This window comes from Lepidochelys olivacea (genome assembly GCF_965140295.1).
Source record: "Lepidochelys olivacea isolate rLepOli2 genome assembly, chromosome: 8".
NCBI lineage: Eukaryota > Metazoa > Chordata > Testudines > Cheloniidae > Lepidochelys > Lepidochelys olivacea.
This window is the reverse complement of record NC_140418.1, coordinates 18,667,051-18,683,976: the sequence shown is the minus strand read 5'-3', so window position 1 is coordinate 18,683,976 and position 16,926 is coordinate 18,667,051. Positions and strand designations below refer to the sequence as shown.

At 41.4% G+C, this 16,926-nt stretch overlaps 1 protein-coding gene across 1 annotated transcript in view; it reads left to right on the top strand.

The window, feature by feature from the left end:
- The first annotated feature begins 5,592 nt into the window (after positions 1-5,592).
- The window catches only part of PPP2R2B (protein phosphatase 2 regulatory subunit Bbeta), a 258,060-nt gene continuing 246,726 nt past the window's right edge, over positions 5,593-16,926 (top strand). The window contains exons 1-2 of the mRNA XM_084637730.1: positions 5,593-5,698; positions 5,821-5,898. Coding sequence (XP_084493856.1) covers positions 5,689-5,698; positions 5,821-5,898 — 88 coding nt within the window. The 5' untranslated portion in view covers positions 5,593-5,688. The remainder of the gene's footprint in view (positions 5,699-5,820; positions 5,899-16,926) is intronic.

Genomic DNA, 16,926 nt, shown 5'->3' with positions numbered 1-16,926 from the left:
TTGTTTAAAAAGAGGATTTTCATTTACAACCTTTTCATACTGGAATGTTTCAAGGAGATAAAGACTTTTTTGTGACATTTGTAGGCAACTTGAATCTTCAGTATAAGTCAAGAGAAAAACTGAGTCCCTGTTTAAACTAAAACAGATGCCTTCAAATAAATAACACCTTATATGTCTAGACAATTATTTTCACTGGCCTGAATGACCTTCTTCCAGTAATTACAACAGAGAAGTAATGAGGCAAGTACCTCATCTACTTTCTGTTCCATCTCACCCCCTCTTCCAGTATACACAACCATAATCTTCTTTGCTAAGATATTTAATTAGGGTCAAATCCTGAAGTTGTTACTAATTTTTATTCAATCTTTACTAAGGCAAAAAATTCTGTTGTGAATTAATCCATTTAGGGATGAATTTTGCCCACTGGGAGTAATGGCTGATGAAGGAGTGACTAAAGAAGACAGGGTTTGGCCAAGTAATATTAAATGTATTAATTTTGGAGGATATAAAGTGCTGTACCAGGGTAAGAAGCTCTTCCAAACACAAGAATGACCTATTCCCTCACAGAAATGCAGCCAACTCCGGTATGAAATGTGGTAGCTTAACTACGACACCGGAGCACGACATAACACAGATCAAATTCTGCCCTCAGCATAAATGCATACCTCTCGCTGAAGCCAATGTGCATAGCACCTAAGTAATGCAGGGCAGAATTGGGCATGACATCCCTTTGAAACTGAAGAGGGTGCACAGGATTTAGGACATCAAAATGTAATTACCTGAGCTAAAATTTGGCCAAGAAATTACAGTTAACTTCTGCAAAAAAGCACCATGGGATCTCTCTCACAAATAGTCAGAGGCTGAATTTCGAATGGAAACCTACTGAAAAGGAAAAGGATAATCAAAATATTTTCATGTTAGTTACTTGCATTTGTTTGTTAACATATAAATTGGAAATATATTCCTAAGGAGTGTATAAAAGCAGCTGTGCTTGCAGGAGGTCTGTGAGCTGCATGCCAGTCCAGCCTGTTTTCATTTTTACCATAACAATTAGAATGTCATATGGCATCACTTTTCAGGGATGTTGATAAGGTTTGACAGGTCCACATTTTAACTAAAAACTCACTTTCTTTTTTTTAAAAAACTGACTTGATACTGGAAAAAAAATCACCAGTGTTTCCTAAACAAGGGCTGCAGATGGTGAAGGAATCCCAGCTCCCCAGCTGGGCAAGTTGTGAACAAGAAAATCTGTTTTTTTGTACATTCATAACATGTCACACTATCAATCTCCTCTCCTAAGTCCATTCCTGTGAGCAAGCAGGGGATTGAATAGACAAAAATGCTACTTTCAGAAGCCCTTTAGAAGTGGTTCGTCACCCATCGAAGGAGCAGGAATTTTGAGTCTTTTAGAAGGAACTGGTCAATTTCTTCAGTATGAATGGAAAATATTAAATAAAAAACACATAATTTTCTAGAGAAGGGCATAAATGTTGAGCCATGACATTGTCCATGACATTGTCCCTTTGTCTGTGTGATACATTAACATCATCCCATGAAACATTCAAATGTATGCAGTGATATTAGGACAGACCCTCTGTAGGCTTCAAACTACTTTTTAAAAAGTGGGCAAATTTAGAACTAATATAGCTCAGAATGTTGGCCAGCTATGAGTTATATCAAAATTAAGATTCTTTCTGACTAGGATAATCTCAAATATGATATCATCTCAGAATCTGGCCATTTAACTTTACATGTTCATAATTTTAGAACTACTCCACCATTTTTGTTCAAACTTGGCTTGTTCTGTAGATCTCATTGATACTTAAAATCAAGAAAGTTCTGAAAACTATATATGCTATATTATACCATACTGTATATAAGTATTTTAGGTGTTTAAAAATCCAGTTTATTTTATATTAATTTATAAATTATTGATCATGATATAAAGAAAAAACATGCTTAAGGCTTAAACACAGTGGGGCAGATTTAAGGGTAGACTTTACTTCTTCATTCTGCATTTCCTAATATTTGGATGCTCTATTTTTCAGTCTTAATGATGCATTAATGTTAATGCTTTGCATAGAATTGTAATAAATGGGATCTTGTTAGATAATTGATTACTGAGACATTAGGTGGGCAAGTCCAGTTTGCAAAAAGAAAAGGAATACTTGTGGCACCGTAGAGACTAACCAATTTATTTGAGCATAAGCTTTCGTGAGCTACAGCTCACTTCACTGAATGCATCCGATGAAGTGAGCTGTAGCTCACAAAAGCTTATGTTCAAATAAATTGGTTAGTCTCTAAGGTGCCACAAGTACTCCTTTTCTTTTTGCAAATACAGACTAACATGGCTGCTACTCTGAAACAAGTCCAGTTTGGTTTATTTAAGTCAGGCTGCCCAGACTAAAGACATGACAGTATGTTACATGTGGGCTGAGGTCTTTTATAGATCTTCTGCTTCCCCCCCCCACCCCTGTTTATTTTATATTTACAGGACAGCTACGGCATAACTTATTCTTGTTTAACTAGTATTAAATGTCTACTTTGTGGTTAATTGTTTGGACAGTTACATTTAATACACTTCAAATTTTCAGTGTACAAAAGGTTACAAAAAATTTGTCTAAAGGAGACAATAACACTTCTTAATGAATTACTTACTTTTCCCTCTGCAGTTGGAACATTTTATACTTTTGTGAGATGGACTTAAAAACATAAAGAATGGCCATGATGGGTCACATCAATTGTCCATCTAGCCCAGTAATCTGTCTCTAACAGTGGCCAGTGCCAGAGGCTTCAGAGGGAATGAACAGAACAGCGCAATTTTGAGTGATCCACGTCCTGTGATCCAGTCCCAGCTTCTGGCATTTGGAGGTTTAGGGACACCCAGAGCATGGGGTTACGTCCCTGACCTTCTTGGCTAATACCCATTGATGGACCTATCCTCCATGAACACATCTAATTCTTTTTTTGAAACCAGTTATACTTTTGGCCTGTGCGTTGTGTGAAGAAGTACTTTCTTATATTTGTTTTAAACCTGCTGCCTATTAATTTCATTGGGTGACTCCTAGTTCTTGTGTCCTATGAAGGGGTAAATAACACTTCCTTATTCACTTTCTCCACACCATTCATGATTTTAGAGTCCTCTTTCATATTCCCCCGGACCTTAGTCATCTCTGTTCTAAGATGAACAGGCCCAGTTATTTTAATTTCTCCTCATATGGAATCTGTCTCATGTGTCTTATAATTTTAGTTGCCCTTCTCTGCACATTTTCCAATTTTTTGTAGTTTTGATTACAACCTTGTAACTTGCCATTTGAGTAGTCAGAGCAGATTACAAGTATATATGTTTAAGCATCTGCAAAAATAAGTGTGCAAAATAGATTCTGACTTTCCGATATATTTTTACTTCACAAGAAATATAAAATTTGCTTGCTAATATTTTAATTTTTCTAAGCCTAACTTTGCTAAGCTTTATGGAAGTTTTAATTAACAGTTTATGCTAAAAGCTCTAGGCCTATTTGTTAACAGAATAAACACAAACCACAGTGTGATACAGAAAGACAGAGAGAAAAATAGGCATATGGATGTATAGCATGTGGATGAATGAAAGAAAACTAGTAGATCACATCTGAACTCCTTATTTCTCTGTGGAGGGATCTGAAACACAAGTTCTAAACTAAATTCTACGATTTGATTCTTTCTAGTTTGGATACAAAAGTAAAAAAGGTTATTTTCTGGGTTTGATTCAGATACAGCAGAAATCTCACAAAGACAGCTCTCTTCATAGGTGTCATAAATATAAAGGGAAGGGTAAACCCCTTTGAAATCCCTCCTGGCCAGGGGAAAGCTCCTCTCACCTGTAAAGGGTTAAGAAGCTAAAGGTAACCTCGCTGGCACCTGACCAAAATGACCAATGAGGAGACAAGATACTTTCAAAAGCTGGGAGGAAGGAGAGAAACAAAGGGTCTGTGTGTCTGTCTATATTCTGTCTTGGCCGGGGATAGACCAGGAATGGAGTCTTAGAATTTTTAGTAAGTAATCTAGCTAGGTACGTGTTAGGTTATGATTTCTTTAAATGGCTGAGAAAAGAACTGTGCTGAATAGAATAACTATTTCTGTCTGCGTATCTTTTTTGTAACTTAAGGTTTTGCCTAGAGGGGTTCTCTATGTTTTGAATCTAATTACCCTGTAAGGTATCCACCATCCTGATTACAGGGGGGATTTCTTTATTTCTATTTACTTCTATTTTTATTAAAAGTCTTCTTGTAAGAAAACTGAATGCTTTTTTATTGTTCTCAGATCCAAGGGTTTGGGTCGGTGGTCACCTATGCAAATTGGTGAGGCTTTTTATCCAACGTTTCCCAGGAAAGGGGGGTGCAAGTGTTGGGAGGATTGTTCATTGTTCTTAAGATCCAAGGATCTGGGTCTGTAGTCACCTAGGCAAATTGGTGAGGCTTTTTACCAAACCTTGTCCAGGAAGTGGGGTGCAAAGTTTTGGGAAGTATTTTTGGGGGAAAGACGTGTCCAAACAGCTCTTCCCCAGTAACCAGTATGAGTTTGGTGGTGGTAGCGGCCAATCCAAGGACAAAGGGTGGAATATTTTGTACCTTGGGGAAGTTTTGACCTAAGCTGGTAAAGATAAGCTTAGGAGGTTTTTCATGCAGGTCCCCACATCTGTACCCTAGAGTTCAGAGTGGGGGAGGAACCTTGACAATAGGATTTCAGCTTAAGAGTCAGCTAGTCTATATCATTAACCTATATTTATATCTTAATATATGTATATCGTTATCCTTTTCTAAAAAGGGAAGGAAGGGAGTGTGATTCTCATGGTTAAAGAAAGAGCTTTGGGAGTCAGGACCTCTGAGTTCTGAACTTTTTCTCTGATTTGCTGAGGGCAAAACACTTAACCTCTCTCTGTGTCACAGTGTACCCATATGTAAAATTGATATAATAATATTTCCCTTCCTCACAGGCTTGTTGTGAAGCCTCCTTAATTTGATATTTTAAAATGCTTTGATAGCCTCAGATAAAAAGTGGTATATTAGTATAAAATAAATCAAGTTGACTTTGGAGCCAAGGATTTTGTGTGCCAGAGTGAATGATATATTGCAATGGGGAACTTTTTGCTGTGCCCTCAAGGAGATGAGGAGCAGCAGCAGATGAAACATATTACCATGCTGGGATCAGTGTAGATTGCTACTGTTTACATGGAGACGCTTACAATATGAATGCCTGCTGTACCCTTTTATAACAACTATAATGTACTTCAGGCTTCCAGGCTAACATTAATCTAACAATTTTGTAATGATCTGAAACTAAAATGGTTTCATTCTGCAGAGATAACTGCAAATAAAGCAACTGACAACTATGCAGGCCACAAACTAGAAAAAATGGTGTTGTTTTGTTGTTTCTCTCTCTCTCTCTCTTTTTCAGTCTCTCTTTCACAAAGATGGAAATGATTGGGAGCATTAGTATTCTGACGAAGAGAGGCTGTGACAAAGAGCGTGACTGCAGGGCCTCCTGACTCCTCTATGATGCTGCCAATGATGTAGAGGGGACTGGCTCCAATTGCACCGTTTTCGAAATAGCCCTAAGATGGTACAGAGAGAACAGACAGAGAGGCAATTCACAAACACAGACATAATGTTTTTAGTTTCCCGGCATTAGGTTATCATTTTGCACGGAAGAATGATACCAGGTGAACACATATTTGTCCTCATGCAGTGGTTGTAGATATTGGTGAATGTTTGTTCATTTAAAGAAAGACCATATATGGACATGTGTGGTTACATCTTCTTTCTGCATGTGTTTCACTGTCAGGATTTGGAAACCTCATGCAGGATGTGCTGTGGTGCTTTAGTCAAGTAAAAGGAACTATTGACATAGGAGTCACAGAAGGTAGGTTTATTTTTCCTTTTGTTGCTTTGATCAAAGAGAACTTGTTTTTCATGTACAGCTTGCTTGATCAATGTTGGGTTTATTTGATCACATGTTGTTGAGTAAAATTGCAAGAGAGGAACTGAGCTGTGCTTCCTTTCTCTTCTGTTTTCTTCAGATAGTTATTCATTTTAAAAGGTAAGTCACCAAAATTAGTTAGCAATCAAACATTCATATTATGTAATTATTGCTTAAATGGATTGATAATTTAACAACCATTTGTAAAATTCATTTATAATAACTCTTCGTTCTTATTCACAATAGCATCTCAGGGAATTATGATGCAACCTCCCCCCAAAAAATGTAATATTGGAATCAGTTTGCTTTGATTTCTGGATGATATCATACTAATGTACTATTTACCCCCATATCTGGGGATAACATAAATTAGAGTGCCTACATTTTTACAGATATGCATTAGTGCAGGAGGGATTTCAAAAGCACCTCGGGGATTTAGGAGCACAAGTCACATTGACTTTCACACCCAATAGTGTTCAGTGGGAATTGTTCTGCTTAGGCACTTTTGAAATTCTCCCCCGACAAGCACAACCAGTGTCTCATTTCATATTTGGTCAAATACTGGACACATGGAAATGATATTCTGCCATAGCTGAATAGAACACAGGAACAAATAAATACAATTTTACTGATCTTAAAGTTGTGTGTGTTAAATTTATCCTGTTCTCTCCTTTGTTTATTCCATTCTTTTCTTTTAACTCTCATTTTCTCTCCATTGCCCACTTTCATTTTCTGTTTTATCTCCCATTTTGTTTTTATTGCCTCTTTTCTATCCATAATTTTGTTTCCTTCTTGACTTCACACATTTCCTTTTACATTCAATTTGTCCTTTGTGGAGGACTGAGATCGCCATCCCATCCCATTTCCTCATATTGCTCCCAAGTCACTAACACCCTTTCCCGCATTTTTATTACCTGATTCTCAAAAACATTTTTGTTTGCCTAGAAATTCTAGTGCACTTTTTTCTGGCATAGGCAGGCTAGGTATCAGACGATGAGACCCCCATCACTCTATCTTCAGAGGGCTTTTATGGAAGGAGATTCAAGTTTCTGATCTGGGTTACTGCATTGATCTTTAATGTTTAGAGACCTGGGTTTCCTTTATGTTTAAATTATCAGCGAACATGAGTTCACCCTTGTGATCATATCACAAAACCACTACATGACTGATGATTTAGACTGGAGTTTAGAATAACACATGTGGATGTTGCAGATCAGGACTTAGTTACACTGGCAGAAATGTGTGGTCTGTCTGAAACCAGTATTACTGCATACAGCTTTAGACAGTGAGGCTGGCATGAGTGGATTTCCTCCAGTGGAATCACTTTAGGCACTAAAATGATGCATGGAAAAGAATTTTCTGAAAGGGGTGCCACTGCTTTTCTATGGGCACCAAGGTACCAAATGCAGGAAATGAATTATTCTGTTGTCGTGTTTTTATTCATTTATTTATTTATTTCTGGAAAGTGAGCGTTTCTTTAAAAGCAGAGAAACCTGGTTCTAGGTGTAAAGACAACTGATTCAGCCCGTGTCTTGGGTAGCCTCTGCTAACAGAGTTCCTACTTCCTACCCTGGTCCCCAGGAAAAGTGTCTTTACCTATGGTACCATTGCATATTCTTCCTTGAGTGATTGCCCCCATTGTTGAGCTGGCTTGGGAACACAGGGGTATAATCTGAGAGCAGAGTGGTGCATGAAACACAACAAATATTTAAAAACCTATGAAATGACTGCAAAAAAATTAAAATCAATTACAGTCAAGGTCACTGAATTCACGTGCTGCAATGTGGTTGCAAACCTCTTTGCATATGGTTTAAGCCTTTCTCATACAACCTAGATATGGAAAAATTATTTTACTTTGTCATATCTATCTGCCTGCCAGTTCAAGATAAATAAGAATGCTGGCTTTTTTTTCAGCTTGTGAGCCAATGAATGCTTTAAGACATTGGTTTTCAACCTTTGGGTGTTGACACCTCCCTCACACACACACAGCAAATAGGTCCAGGGTGTAGGAGAGGGCTCCTGAAACTTGTTTTCTATTGTAATATGGGGCCACAGCATGGAAAAGGTTGAGAGCCACTAGTTTAGAATATGTATGCAGTGTAATCAACAATGAAACAAGTGATCATACAAATCTCCAAAAATTGGTCAAGAAGTAAAGGTGGCCTTAAACAAAAGATCAAGCATGACTGGGTAGGAAGCCGTGCGAGGTAATTAAGAGGTAGAGTTAATTATTATTGGTGGTGGTTGGTGCTGTTTCATTTTGGATATATATTTACAATGATTCCACAGCATCCAGTACTTCAGTGAGGTAATACAAATTTATATCACAAAAGTGTTTAAATGCTTCCGTTTCAGCAGAGCTCCATCCTTTTAGTTTTAAAAACTTTATTCTATCATGTGCTGCAGTCTTTGGGGTATATTCTAATCTCTCACCCTCCTAGCTCTTGTTAATGTCAATCTTTTGTGTCTTATTTTCATGAAATATAATCTCATTGACTCTTGTGATGTATGCAGTTATGTGCCATTAACTGAAAGGACATCTTGCCATTCTGTTTACTGAGTACCACACCTTTAAATGTAGAGGATTCTAACTACTGCAGGGCACGTGGGTTTCAGATCATACACAGAATGTTGTGGAGAGACCGTCTATGTGCGTGCTCTCTCTCTCACTCATTTAATAATTGTTCTTTCTTTTGTCTGTTGTTTTCCTTAACCTGAAATAAAAGTAACCTAGCGTGTAATACATGTTTTGATGGACTCAATAATATAATGGATCCTTTTCATCTCTAGCTAACATAACCTTCCAAGTAAATGAGATATTTTATACTTTAGAGGGGTCTGAAGTTATTTTTTTTCTAGTTGTAGAGACAAGCACATCAACAAGGGTAATATAAAGGTACCAGACAATTACATTTGATGTACCACATTGTATCAAACCAAATTTCATTCCGGAAAATATAAAACAAATTTTCAGGACTCCTGCTTCAAATTGGTTTAATGGGGATTAGCAACTTGGTGGAGAATCCAGATATATGCAAAATAAAGAGGCAGGATTTCCCCCATTTCTCTTGAGGCATCAGGATCCACAGCATAGAGTCATCATGACTTAAAAGTATCAGCAAGATTAGAGGAACTTCTCCAGATTTGACTGTGGGTGATGCCACTGGGAAGAGCTATATGTGGTAGATGCTGTTGTCTTTAAAAGGCAGCATAATGAGATTTGGGGCTGCAGTGCAACTCCTATGATCTATGTATAACAGAATAGTGGGTCATAGGCTCTTAGTATGTAAATAATGTCTTATTTAATTATTCAAGTTTAAAACATACAGATAATAAGGAGTTTTCCAATGGAAAATTATATATAAATAGCAATATTTAAATTAAAATGACCACAGTACATTCAATTTATCTTTCTAGTGCCTGTAAGGAATACTTTATCATTGGGATGCTATTGGATTCAAGAAATCTGCCATTCCCATTGAGTTTGGGACTTTTATTACATGTGCTTGCATAGTCTGTGTTTGCCAGGTCATCCAAATGTGTAACTGATAGCTCAGAATCAAACATTTAAAATGGTGAGTAACTGTCTGCAGGTTCATTGCTTGGCTCTGAGCCTGGCCTGTTGTCTTATCATGTTGATTTCCTTTTTGTGTTACTTGCTGGTTAAGCACAATGCACCTCCAGATTTTTGCATGTGAACTGACATGTTATTTGTTAATGGAACATAAAAAACTGAGCACAAACAATTAAATAGATTCAAACCACCATAGGGTTACTGATATTTTTGTGTCCGAGGTTTAAAAGGTAGGATTGATCTCTTTCTTGGGAAACTTTTGAATCTATTTTATATTTTTAGTGAAAAGGACTTTTTTTTTCCAGTCATATACAGTGGAGACTATTTTAATCCATAAATTTGTTGTAAAAGGAGAAAGATTTTTGTAAATGTCAGTGCCATAGACAGAACTGCTGGGTTCCTTCTGCTTCAGCTCTGACTCTGATTTCCTGTGTGACCTTAGGCAGGCCACTTCACATTCCTTTGTAGACAATATTTCAGAGAAATAGTGAGGCTACCTTCTGCCCTCTTTTGAAGCTGTGATGGGAATCTTGGCCACAGAACTGATACATTTTCAGTGCACAAAAGTGGGGAGAGTAGGGGCTGGATGTGGAAGCTTATTTCTGTGCAAACTCTAGTGTACAGAGGCAAGTGGAAGCAAATTTGTCGTTTGTTACATGAGCATAGGGTCTGCTGTTGCATTACCCTTTCCATCTTCCCTCCCTATTGCATGTCAGCATCCACACAAGTTACTTCATCTACTCAACTGCCAATGTGGAACAATTGCTCTGCAGTGGCAGTGAGATGGGAGGTAAAAAGGGAAGATTCTGGGCATCTGTCCAGAACTTAGCCTGGCTACTTTGGTTTGAAATTGGGTTCTGGACTCTTATTTAATCCTTATAAATCCACTGTTATCAACCAGACTGATATACTGGTTTTGTTGGGGTTGTCTTGCCCAGAGGACGAACAGTAATTTTCATAATTTTGCAGCCCTTTCACTGGAGTAGCTAAGAGTTTTTGACACCACGAGGAAGTTAAAACCAAAACCTGATCATTGTTCTAACTAGTTAAGTGTTGAGCACCATTGACTTAATCAGCCCCCCTTTCAATTTACAGTTTGAGCAAGTTTGATTTAATATTATTAATTTTTAATACAAATGTCCTTGGTTTTATTTATTTTTTATTTCATTACCACTCCTCTTCCTACAAACCTTTTTCAAGATACAGTTTAAACTAATTTTCCCCCAGATAATGGCATAAATAATTTCTTAGACAGGACTTCCTTAACCCATTCCATTGATCAAGTAGAGTAGGTAATTTCAAAGCTGGCAAAGCTAAACAAAGTATTGATACTCTACTTCAATTTTGTCAGGAAAACTGAAGGTAATTTTCTGAGTTTAACTGTGAGGGGAGTGAATGTGCGAATGAATACCATCATCAGTACCATCCTTCTTTTCTGGATTTCCAACACCCTGTGTGAAATAGAATGCAGAACCCATTTCTTTGCATAGTTATGGTCTGCTTACTGCAAATTTGTTCTTTTATCAAAATTTACTCTGAGTGTGCACAGGAAGTCCAATATGTGGACATGACCATAGGACCCTTACTTCTTGGCTGAATCCAGAGATAATACTCAGCAAAATTCAGAACTCTAATATTCCTCCTTGCCTACAAGTCTGTATGTCCCACATGAGTGGGAGTTCTGCATACATAGGGATAAGAGAATATTACAGCTGAGATTTAAAATATAGCTCAGAATGCAGACAACTTTGACTTAATCTTCTGAGTAGGCGGTAAAGAGCATGAAACACAACATGTTTGGCACATTTATACCACCTGGTAGCTTTTATATTACCAGTAGTTCTAGTATTGACTTATAGCTTCAGAGGAGGACGTTTAATTTCCCACTTGCAGAGTACCACTTGCATAGTTACTAGAATTTGTGGCTGGAGGGGTTAAACAGCAAAATGAAACACATAAATTAAGTAGTGGGTAGATGCCTACTCCAGCCAGTTAACCATGCTTTAACATGTGCTTCCGGAAACCAATAACCACCCCTTTCCCCCCGCCCCTTGATATAAGCCATTGCTAAGGTTAATAGTGAGAAGAAAGACCATGTTTGGAAAAAGTGCCATTTATAGCTGTATGTGATTCTTCTTACACTTACACCAGTGTAACTCCACGGGCTTCAGTAGATGTACACCAGTGTAAGGGCATGGCTACACTTGCAGATGTAGAGCGCTTTGAGTTAAACCCGCCTTCGGAGAGCGCAGTAGGGAAAGCGCTACAGTCTGTCCACCCTGACAGGAACAACTGCACTGGCATGGCCACATTTGCGGCACTTGCAGCGGCATTGGGAGCGGTGCATTATGGGCAGCTATCCCACAAAGCACCTCTTCCCATTCTGGTGCTGTGGCTTGTGGGAAGAGGGTGACGGGGTGCGGGGCATTCTGGGTCTTGTCCTAACGCCCCGTGATGCATCAGTTCGCATCCCAGCAATCCCTGTGCTTCCATCCACATTTGACACCATCTGTCAACGTTTTTTGTACTGCGTGCTCTGTCTTCCCTTTCGGTCTGCAGGAATGGAGCCCGAACTGCTGAGGAGTATGCTGATGAGTCTCGCCAGCACATCAAGTTTGGCAGTCGAGTTATTCCTTATGATCCAAAGTGACAGTGAGGGCTCCAACGATGATATCGACTCTAGTAACACATATGACATGAGTTTGCTTGTGGCATTCACGGACATGCTCACCACTGTGGAACGCTGCTTTTGGGCTCGGGAAACAAGTATTGAGTGGTGGGATCACATTGTCATGCAAGTCTGGGATGACGAGCAATGACTTCAGAACTTTTGGATGAGAAAAGCCACTTTCATGGGACTGTGTGAGGAGCTCGCCCCCACCCTGCGGCGCAAGGACACAAGATTGAGAGCTGCCCTGATGGTGGAGAAGCGGGTTGCTATTGCAATCTGGAAGCTGGCAACTCCAGACAGCTACCGATCAGTTGCTAACCAATTTGGAGTGGGGAAGTCAACCGTTGGAATCGTGTTGATGTAAGTTTTCAGGGCCATTAATAGCATCCTGCTCAGAAGAACCGTGACTCCGGGTAACGTGCATGACATTGTGGATGGCTTTGCACAAATGGGTTTCCCTAACTGCGAAGGGGCGATAGATGGCACACATATTCCAATTCTGGCACCAACCCACCTATCCTCTGAGTACGTTAATCAGAAGGGGTATTTCTGTATGGTTCTCCAGGCGCTTGTGGATCACTGTGGGCATTTCATTGACATTAACGCAGGCTGGCCTGGAAAGGTGCATGATGCACGCATCTTTCAGAACACTGGCCTGTTCAGGAAGCTGCAAGCCGGGACTTTTTTCCCAGACCAGAAGATCACCGTAGGGAAAGTCGAAATGCCCATTGTGATCCTTGCAGACCCTGCTTACCCTTTAATGCCCTGGCTCATGAAACCCTACATAGGGAGCCTTGACAGCAGCAAGGAGCGGTTCAACAGGCTGAGCTGGTGCAGAATGACTGTGGAGCGTGCTTTTGGCCATTTAAAGGGCCGCAGGTACTCTCTGCATGGGAAGCTGGACCTGGCCGATGACAGCATCCCCGCGGTTATATCCATATGCTGTACCCTGCATAGCATTTGTGAAGGGAAGGGTGAACGATTCACTCAGGCATGGAACTCAGAGGTTCAACACCTGGAGGCTGAATTTGAACAGCCAGAGAGCAGGGCTATTAAAGGGGCCCAGCGCGGAGCTGCAAGGATTAGGGAATGCCTTGAGGGAGCAATCTGAGGCTGAAAGCCACCAGTAATGTCTGGTGCCCTGCACAGGAGTGAAGTACAGTGGTTCTAATGTTAGTAGGAATCTGTGTTTGCTACACTGACTTGCAGTGCCTGTTTCTTTCCTGAGCTAAGGTGTCTTTTACTTTATGCAATAATAAAGAATGTTTTCAAAGCCAGAAAATTCATTTATTGAAAAGAAACACAACTGCTTGGGAAACAGAAAGGGCAAGGGGGTGGGGTGGGGAACGGTACAATCACAGATTCGTGTATGTCCTGTTATCATACTCAGCCTTCCTGTCTGGAGTGCTGTGCAATGAGTGCTGCACTTCAGGATGGCTATACTGCATGGTGATGGGGGTTGAGTGTGGTGGGTAAGGGTCGTAGTTTTCAGGGCTGGGTGGTGAAGCTACAGGTGTTGGAGGCAGCTGGTGGCAGTAAGAACCCCGATGTTGGGGAACGTGGGTTGGAGGTGACATGGGAACACAAGGGAAAGAGTTTTGGGACAAGGGCTGCAGGGGGGGTCGGGCACGGTAGTGCTCCGCCTGCATGGCTACAAGCGCCTGGATCGAGTCTGCTTGGCGCTCCATTATGCTTATCAGCCGATCCGTGCTTTGCTGCCAGACCACCATGCTTTTGTGCCGGTGCTCCTCATTCTGCTGGCAGATCCTCCTTTCACTGTCCCATCACTCCTGCATTTTCGATTTTCATTACTTGAATGCTGCATTACTTCATGCAACATGTCTTCCTTGCTTCTATGTGGCCTCTTTCTGATTCTTTGGAGTCTTTCGGCTGGTGATAACACGGATGGCTGAGATCTCAAGGTTGCAGCTGTAAAGGCAAAATGCAATACTTAACAGAGGCAGCATTGTTCACACCAGACAGAGCATGATTCCCCTGTACTTATGGGTAAGCACAGTCTACACAATAGCATAATTTGCCCATCCCAAAGCGAGCACACATAACCCACGGGAGCCCCAAAATGGTGAGCAAGCACAGGGTCAAGCATGATTGATTGTTTCAGGGCTGTACTGTCCTCTGGGTTTCTGTACCTTGGGGAGAGCCAACAGCAGCAGGCGGCCCCTGTACTGAACACTGTCCCCACATTTTCCACAGGAGTTCGTCCTGGAAGATATCTCGCTACTGAGGGTGACCCGGGAAGCAAGGGAGGGTCTTCTACTGCAATGCGGATTCCGCCCTGGCCCATATGCAGCTTGCCTGTGTGCAGCAATGGTCCCCCCGTCCCTCACGGCACAGTGGTACGGACAAGTTAGCCTTACTGGGACAAGGAACACAGTGACTTTCCTGAGAAACCTGTGCAAGCACATTGCCCAAGTTCCACCTTTGAAGAGATCACTGAGGCCGATTACCACAATGTGAGAGAGCACATCATCGCCCTATTCTGCATCTAGGCATGCATGCAGCCCTAACCCTCCTCACCCCAAGAGCCTCCTTCTCAAAATAAAAGCCGCTTACTGGGAACCTTCTCTGGTGTTTGTCCTTCCCCAAGCACTGGCCACTGTGACTGGCTACCTTCCTCCTGGCTTGAGAACAGCTCCTGGCTGCATGCATCTAGGGATTCCAGGGTGTCTTCCTCCATCTCAGCACCCTCACTCCCGCTTTGCTGCTCCTCCTCCTCCTCCTGCGTTGTTGAACTGGGCTCTGAAGTGTTCATGGTGGTTCTTGGTGTGGAGGTGGGGTCAGCCCCAAGTATTGTGTCCAGCTCTTTGTAGAAACAGCAGGTCGCAGAGGCAGCACCGAAGCAGCCGTTTGCCTTGCGGGCTTTGCGGTCGGCATTCTGCTGCTCCTTCACTTTAATCCTGCACTGCAGTGCGTCCCAGTCATGGCCCCTTTCCATCATGTCCCTTGATATCTGCCCGAAGGTATCGTAATTCCTATGGCTGGAGTGCAGCTGGGACTGGACAGCTTCCTCCCCGCAAACACTGACGAGGTCCAGCACCTCGCCATTGCTCCATACTGGGGATCGCCTGACGCATGGAGGTATGGTCACCTGGAAAGATTCGCTGAGAGCATTCCAGGCATGGCTGAGCAAACAGGAAGGGGATTTTCAAAATTCCCAGAGAATTTAAAGGGCGGGTCTGACGGTTGGTCACCTGAGGCATGGAACAGTAAGGCAGGGCAGTAGAGGCAGTAGAGTTCAAAGTGATGACCAGAGTGGCTAGAACAGGCATTGTGGGACACTTCTGGAGGCCGATCAGAGCACACTAACAGACCAGGGCGTCCACACTGGCACCGCGGCGCTCCAGTGGGGGCGCACAAAACATTATTCCACTTGACGAGGTGGAGTACCAGGACAGACCAACCGCGGAGTCAGTGTGGTCTACATGACTTGCCAGTGTGGATGGGTAGTGAGCTAGTGTGCCCGGGGCTCCTTTAGTGCGCTGTAACTCGCAGGTGTAGCCAAGCCCTAAGTGAGAGCAGAATCAACCCTCCTGCATGTAAGTTAAGGCTTCTTGGAGAACTGGATCTAAGACTTCTAACCACAACCATTTATTCTAGCATTGATTCTGCAATATTTCTTAGACTAAGGTTCATTGGGGTGTGTGTGGGTGTGTGTGTGTACGACAGAGAGAGAGAGAGAAAGAGAAAGAATCTCCCTACTTACAGCTGTAAACACTATGTTCAGTACTATTTTTAGGCCTAGGCCCTAAAGCTGTACACAGACTGATAAGTCAAAGGGACTTCTTAGCTGTGGGAGATGGAGAGAAACAGTTCTAAAGCACCACAGTTTCACAGACGGCCCTAATAGGTGCACCTGCACAACTGCCCACACCCACTGGCATTTGGCAAAACCCACATTGGCATCTGCAAACAGGGAGTTAAATGTACAATTGCTTGTTTTACATGGAGAGATTTTTTTTGCAGGCTTAATTAGGTCCAGACTCTGCAAACACTTTGTAATGGAAAGTATACTGTTAGAGTCAATGGGACTATTTGTAAAAGGACTACACACCTGTAGTTCAAGTTCAGGCTTTTTGTACTTACTTTCCAGGCCCTTCATAGCTTTACTTCTCTGACTCAGTCAACCTTATCTCCTGTTGTGCTGTATGTACCGCCTTTTGCTCTGCCAGTTATGCCAGCCTTGCTTGCCTGTTTATCTGCTTCTCTCCAAAATATTTCTGCCCTTTCTTTCAGATTGCTCCCATGCAGGGAACACACTTCCTGCGATAAGCTGCTAAACCATCACCCTCAGTCCAATCTCTTTTTAATTTTCACTTCTTCCATGAAAGAAATTAGCGAACTAAGAAATAAATATTCCTCAGATATAATTAATTAAAAAAATAAAAAGCCTTCCTTACTCCATCGTGCCATGATTAGTACTCCCCGAATAACCTGTAATCCTTCTGATGTGACCTCTACACTTCAACCCCATCCCCACCCGACTGTCTTGTTATTCCTTCACTATGTCATATCTAATATTCATTTGTAAACTAGTCAGGGCAGGGATCATGGTTTTTATCTGTTTTAGGAGGAGCCCAGTTTACACAGTTGGACATAGGTAATAAGTATATTTGCTAGTACAGCCATTGGGCCCCTTGTTAAAAAAAAAAGAGAATTTTTAAAACAGGATGCATTAAAATGATGCCCGCTGTGTTTAGGTTTTGAA